The sequence below is a fragment of the Cariama cristata genome, unplaced genomic scaffold, assembly GCF_000690535.1.
Source record: "Cariama cristata isolate BGI_N322 unplaced genomic scaffold, ASM69053v1 scaffold11734, whole genome shotgun sequence".
NCBI lineage: Eukaryota > Metazoa > Chordata > Aves > Cariamiformes > Cariamidae > Cariama > Cariama cristata.
In genome coordinates, this window is record NW_009612397.1 from 1 (window position 1) to 7,200 (window position 7,200).

General features: G+C 38.7%; 1 protein-coding gene across 1 annotated transcript; it reads left to right on the forward strand.

Annotated features, from left to right (window-relative positions):
• Positions 1-464: 464 nt before the first annotated feature.
• Positions 465-7,192, forward strand: SRSF11 (serine/arginine-rich splicing factor 11). The gene is made up of 8 exons (XM_009698614.1): positions 465-515; positions 2,006-2,133; positions 3,106-3,187; positions 4,248-4,379; positions 4,936-5,025; positions 5,616-5,711; positions 6,368-6,506; positions 6,635-7,192. The coding sequence occupies exons 1-8, from the start codon at positions 496-498 to the stop codon at positions 6,830-6,832; spliced, it is 885 nt and encodes a 294-aa protein (XP_009696916.1). The 5' UTR covers positions 465-495; the 3' UTR covers positions 6,833-7,192.
• The last annotated feature ends 8 nt before the right edge of the window (positions 7,193-7,200 follow it).

Here is a 7,200-nt window from a genome sequence, read left to right on the forward strand (position 1 = left end):
ATATATATTTTTAATTTTTAGAGTAAAGACGTTTTTGTTTATTGTTCATAAATTGACATTGAGGACTTCCTGTGGACAGGCAACTTAGCTCTCTAATGAGGTCTCTATTCCCTTGAAGTAACAGAGCAATAACCTGTAAATACCAGAGGTGTATTTTTATTTTAAAGTGCTTTGATTCTGTCTCGGAAAGGGCCTATGTTTGGCTGCTGTGGAAAAATAAAAAGTACCTAAGCACCACTGAAGTGTGCCGTTCACACCCTCACCACCATCCGCGAGTTTTAAAACAGAACAATATACCTTTTGGTCTGTAACTTATTTGGGATATGTTTTGGTTTGGTTTTTTTCATCTGTAGAGCCTTTTTGCTTCAGCCACTGCTGAGGGTACATTAAAGGAAGATAATCTTCTTAAGCATACACATCTTCCAACATGGTTTTAACCTTTTTTTTTTTTCCCCCCTCTCACAGTCTCTTGCAGCAGATCAGCTACTAAAACTTATGAGCACAGTGGATCCAAAGTAAGCATCAGTGTTTACAGATATTTGTATTGCAATACACTTGATCTTGGGAATATCAGCTGTGATTCAGTATCCAGTCTTTGTCCTGCTGGATCTAATTGAGGTTGGAGAAAACTAATGTCATGGGGAGCTTGTGCAGACTTTCTTTTCTGTGGTAGAGAGAGGAGGGGGAGGAAAAGAAGATTATTCAGCCTTGCCTCTACAGAATATGTAGAGACATTGCTCAAGAGACAGTTTTTCGTATGTCATTTTTGTCACTTCTGTGTCCGTAATGCTAGCACCTTACGTCCTGCAAGGTTGAAATGAAAGAGCAGAGACCAGCAACTGTTGTAAACGACAACAGTAAAAGTCTATGTTTGTTAGAGCTGTCAGAAAATAACAAAAGACCGCATGTCTTATTACTTGGTAGAAAAAGGGAGCAAATAACAGTAAGCACAAGTATTTGCTAATTTTTATTTCAGTATTCAGAAAAAGGATAATTTTGTTCAAAACAGTATGGCATGGGGACAGCAAGTAGGGAAGGATTGTAGTACTTAATGTATTAGTGTGCTGTTAAGCTACTGGTAACATAGGAATAGGGTGATGAAAGCATATGCCATTGACAAAAAGCTATTAGACAAATTAGTAGACGAAAAGCATACTAAATGCAAAGAAACCACATCTGCCTCAGAAAGCCCTTGTACTGCAAATTACGGGAAGCTTCTGAGAGAATTCTTTCAGCTCTCGCCTTCGGGAAAGCCTGTCAATGTGTGCTTGCCCTGCTGCTGTATGAGCTAAATAGACTTCTTACCCAGTTTGGCTGTTCCAGCGGTTTTAAACCATCAGAGCCATCTGATCTAGACCAGAGGATAAAGCTATATATGTAATGTCATCTATCTTCATTTTTAATACTGTTCTGGCATATTATTCTCTATTTTAAATTGACATTTCTGTAAGCAGGGAATGTATAACTGGTTGAACAAAACAGTTACCCAGGATAATGGATTAGATAAACATCAGTCAGGTATATTGGGTGTACCTGGTTGGCTTCAAAGCAGCCTTGTAGAGCACATCTTCTGAACTTTAAATTTCCTCGCTCTTTGAAGGCTTCTCAGTATGGTTTATGAACGTGCAAACTGACTTTCTACTCTGTAACATCCTGTTTCCTGGGGAGTTGCTCTTTCCGGTGATGAGAATTGAACTTGTATTGTACCAAAATGTTCCGAAAAGTGTCGTTAGAAACATACCTGTGCAAGACAATACAAACTTTCCTGCTCTTTACAGTTTACTGGCATTCTGAGAGCCATGTGTGCTAGTATCCTGTGCCACTGTTTTTGGCACAGCGATCACATCTTAGACTTACTACTCTGTTATCTGAACGGTGACAAAACGCAGGCAGGTCCTGATTCACTTAGATCAGTCACTTTGAATAGGCTGCAAACTGACAATACAGGCGTGTATTTCTTGGATTCATCAGTACTGAATTTCTAAAATTCTTTTTGATTTACCAGGTTGAACCATGTAGCTGCAGGTCTTGTTTCACCAAGTCTGAAATCAGATACCTCCAGTAAAGAAATAGAAGAAGCTATGAAAAGAGTACGAGAAGCACAGTCATTAATTTCTGCTGCTATAGAGCCAGGTAATTTTAAATCGTAGAATACCTCTTTCCATTCAAGATGGAGTTTTGATGTAGAGTGTGATAACAGCTAATGGTCTGCAAAATATTGGTTTAATGCTTTCATGTTCTATAGTGACTTGATTTATAGTTGACAGGTTTTTAATTGTCCTACAGTGTGAGTGCTGCATGTGTCCTGCAGAATGAATGCAGGGAATTAATCATCTGTTGTTTTTGAAGACTGCAATTTGAAGATGGTAAAATGCTGGAGCTTCCCCTGATTGAAGTTCATATTGCCATCTCTGAGATTTCATTGGGAACAGCAAGTGACTTAACCACTTGACATCTTAGTGATGTTTGTTCTTGGGGATGATTTCCTTTCTTTTAATTCCTAATCTGTGGGAACTTGTAAATAATTTTTTTTTTTAGCTTATTTTAGTAGAATTTATTTTAGAACAAGATGCAGCAGTTCATCCACAAATGTCTGAGCAGCAGTAATTTGGAACACTGAAAATACAGTTTTGCAGCCTCCTGATCACTTTCAGGAAAGAATAGAGCTCCTGTTCTTTTATTATACCAGAAAAATGTGCTGATTGTTTTGCTTGAGGCTTTTTGTGGGAAGTTCAAAATAATAATTTGAGAGATTCTGTAGCCCTTCACAAAATGGCAGAGATTCTGAGACTTTAACAAGACTTTCCATTGCCCTGCAGCTGCCATCTTTTGACTGACTTAAACATTTTCTGAATTTTGACTTCCTCAGTTTTGCATTAAACTTTATGTTGGTTTTATGTCACATACATGTCTTTGTCATATGTTTGTTCTTTGCATCATCTTTTGAGAAAAACCTGAATTTCAAATGTCAAAATATTCCTCAGGTTTTCTTTTATCTTATTTATATCTATAGCGTGAGGCACAGCTTCCCTTTCCTTTATAAAGTTTTTTTGAATTCTAAAATAACATTGGGGTTTTTACTATGCTTTTTCTTTTTAACTCCAGACAAAAAAGATGAAAAACGAAGGCATTCAAGGTCAAGGTCACGCTCAAGGAGGAGGAGGACACCTTCTTCATCTAGACACAGGTAGTTAGCTTATTTGCTTAAAAAAAAAAAAGAATAAAACACACAAAAAAAACCCACAAACACAAAAAAAACCCCAAACCACATTGCTGAAACAATTTCTTCAAAAGTACTTCTTGGAAGTGACACTTGACTCCTGGAGGCTGACAGGTGGAGGAACGCCAATGGTCTGAAGAAGGACTCTGATTTTATTTAACAGTAAATTGTTTCTTGTATCAGATAAGAAGCACCTCCGCACAAAGCTGTGGTTTTACACAGCCCTTGCTACTATGAACACCTAAGCCATTGTAGCCTTTCCATTTTACAATAGTTCCTTAAGCCTCTGTTCTTTCTTCAGTCTCTTTCTGGTGTGCTCATGTGGTAATTATAATTTGTCTTAAAACCAAGTACTAGGAGGCTTCTCTGAGCATTGTTATTTAGGTACATAAGTGTTTACCTTTTGGGCTCCTTGTATGTTTGCTGTGTGTGCAGCAAATTCAGCTTAGTGGAAGGATCTGGGACAGAAGTTTTTCCAGTGTTTTGTAGGTTATGATTTACTCGGAGATCAGGTCTCTTCGGGTGTCCTGACTAGAGACCTTTATGTTGTCTTACCCAAACAGAAAGACATGTGGCTCGCTTATGCTGTTGGCCTGTCAGCTCCAATTAGACAGTGCATGCCAGTGGTCTGCGTGAAACCATTTTAACTGCAGCCTTCCCACTTATACTTTGCTATTTGCATATTCAGTAATTGGCTTGTATTTGGTTCAGTGTTCTGAAAATTTCTTCACGTTTCAACGTGACTTACTAGTTTTCCTCTACGGTAGGACCGATACTTTCTTTCAAGGAGAGTAATAAAGAGAGCTGGTTGAAGCATCACTGTTCCTTTTACATTTAGCATTTGTGCACTTCTTTTTTCCATTTCCTTGGCGAACTCAAATGCGACTCCTTTGCTGTTTTCTATATTCTTTTTTCTGTTTTCCCTGTCACTGTGCATTACAATACCGTTAGCACTGAGCAGATGGATTCTGAATAGTTTTTCAGAATTTCATATATTTAACTCGCATGTACAATGTGTTACTGGTAGACGGTCAAGAAGCAGATCAAGGAGAAGGTCCCATTCAAAATCAAGAAGCAGGAGGCGATCTAAAAGTCCAAGGCGAAGAAGATCTCATTCCAGAGAGAGAAGCAGAAGGTCTAGGAGCACATCCAAAACCAGGTAATTGCTTCAGTAAATCTATTTGCTAAATAATTTATTAAATTCTACTTGCTAGAAATTACTAAATTTTGGTGCTTAATTTAAAAAAAAAAAAAAAAAAAAGAGGAAACAAACCCACAAACAAAAAACATAGGGCAAAATGAACTAGTGGCTCTTTTTAAAGTCACAGTCTTACAACGTCTTAGAGAATTATATTACACTTGCCCTATACATGTGCACAGTGAGTTACGTAAAAATGTGTGACCTGCTTTTCGTAAGAGTCAACAGGTGCAGCAGACGTTGGCTGAATCACTCAGGAAATGTGAGCATCTAGACTTGCAGATTTTGTGCTGTTCGTTCACAGAGGCTACAAAAGAGCTGTTCTTTTATTTTGCTGTAGATAATTGTAATCTTTGTTTCCATTAATATACGTGACTGGCCCCAGAAATACCGAACAGTACGTGCTATCCAATGCAGTTACCATGTCTTCGTTCATTTTCCTACATAGCAAAAGTAGTGAATGCTACTTGAATCGTTTGAAAATTACTTAAACTTAAAATCTGTATTTTACTAAAAGGGATAAAAAGAAGGAAGAGAAAGAAAAGAAACGTTCTAAAACACCTCCCAAAAGCTACAGCACAACTAGACGATCAAGAAGCACAAGCAGGTACAGTAACATGAAAGTTTTCCTTAGTCTCTGTTTCCATTTTAATGGAACATTCTTGTAGGTGATAGGATGATGATTCTGTTGTGGGTATATTTGGTATATGCTTTATTATTTTCCCTGATACTTTAATTTTCTGGAGGTGTTGTTTGGGCTTAGAATAGTTTCCACTTGCTCTGTATCAAGGAGAGCGTGATGCTTTGAGGTCACTGTTAAACAAAAAAAATGGAATAAATACATGCAAAACATGCCATTCTTTTTAAAAAAAAAAAACTTCCAAAATTAATCTGCAATATTAACAAGAATAAACTGTTTTGTTTCTGTTTGCAAAAAGAGTCAGTATCCCTAGAACAGGCTAAGCTAGCAATTTGTTTGTGAAGGTGGAGGTAGGACTTACGCAGTTGCTGATCAACAGAGTGGGCTTTGCAGTACTGCTAGTAGTAAATACACAGAACTCAAAATGGATATTTACAACCTTTTGAGCAGGGCTGCTTTTGGAGCCAGAGATTTTTGTAGCTTTGGGGGGGGAGGAAACAACAAAAAGAACCCACAAAAAAAACAAACCAAAAAGCTTTGATCTCTCTTTGCTGCAGGGAAAGAAGACGTAGAAGAAGCAGGAGTGGAACGCGTTCACCTAAAAAACCCAGGTCTCCTAAAAGGAAAATGTCCCGGTCCCCATCTCCAAGAAGGTCAGTAAGCCTCTCGGCTAAAAAATCCAAAATGGTGTCTGGGTGGAAAATTCCCAAGGTGTGAACGACGACAGAGATCACAGGGGGGTTCTTTTGAAGATAGTGTGCGTTTGACTTGTTCCTTATTGTTCCTAATAGCCTGTAGGTTGGCTTCTTGAGAGAGAGAGAGAGGGGATCTCTGCTGCCTGCTACTACTTTTATCCTAATTTAATTGACTTAGAGCATAGAGCAAAAAAAAAAGGAATGCCAAACACGAGGGATTCCAGGGGTGAGGAGTAGGAGATAGCCAGAGCTCCCGGCCCATTTGGCTCTGCACCATCGGAGTCAGCTGAGTTTTGGGTTGGCCTGGGCATTTTGTGATCCTCTCTTCCTAAACATGGAATTTGAGGTGCGTCTTCATGAAACGCTCCAGTGCTGCCGTCCTTAACACGGTGTTTCTTAGACTTTGCTTTGTGGTGGTTGTGTTTGTTCCAGAGCTAAGAAATGGGGATGTTTGGTTATTTGCTGAAAGCAAATAGTCTATCGTAGTTGCACACTGCTGTTTCTGCCTTGAGATTTGTCATGAACTATGGCTAACAGTCTGGACATGGTCTGTGTTCTGGTTACGGAATGGTGTGATTGTGGTTTTCATTCTTCTACACACTTTGTCGTTGTAGGCATAAAAAGGAAAAAAAGAAGGATAAAGACAAGGAGAGAAGTAGAGATGAGAGGGAGCGGTCAACAAGCAAGAAAAAGAAAAGCAAAGACAAAGAGAAGGATCGAGAACGGAAATCTGAGAGTGATAAAGATGTGAAAGTATGTTTTAAAACCTGTTTAACTTCAGTGCCCGTACTGTACTATTGACCTTAAACCAACAGGCGCTTTGAAAGCAAGTTTTACCTTTCCTTTTCTTTTTTTTTTTTTTTTTTTTTTTCTCGGCAAAGCAGGTCACAAGGGATTACGATGAAGAAGAACAGGGATATGACAGCGAGAAGGAGAAAAAGGAAGAAAAGAAACTGGCAGATTCTTCCTCCCCTAAAGGAAAGGAGTCTGCTGCCGATAAAGGAAGTGGAGATTCATCAAGGGAATCCAAAGTAAACGGGGATGATCATCATGAAGAGGACATGGATATGAGTGACTGAATTTTGCCTTTGCAGTGAACACGGCTGCAGACATGCATCAGTGTCATTCCTGTGTGATTCTTTTATGCTGTACTTGTTAATCCTAAATCTAGATGTATACAGCTCCAAGCTATACATGGTTTGTAAATCTTCTGATACTAACTTGCATCCAAGGCTTTGTAGAAAGGTAACCATTCTTGTTACGGCCGAAAGGGATTGCGTAGCCAAGCAATTTTTACTAACTTGGTGATGCTTCAAGCAAAAGTAAAAAGCTGCATGCATCTACAGCAGGCATGGACTGTTTGTTGTATGATCTCCTTTAGTAAATCAGCTCACTTACGATAGTGTCTCTAGAATATGATTCATTGCAGTAATAGAGCAGTGTAGGG

Coding starts and splice junctions, on each gene's coding strand:
- SRSF11 (XM_009698614.1), top strand. CDS start 496: ATGAGCACAGTGGATCCAAA. Junction 4,380..4,935: donor AGGAGCACATCCAAAACCAG/GTAATTGCTTCA, acceptor TTTTACTAAAAG/GGATAAAAAGAAGGAAGAGA. Junction 6,507..6,634: donor AGAGTGATAAAGATGTGAAA/GTATGTTTTAAA, acceptor TTCTCGGCAAAG/CAGGTCACAAGGGATTACGA.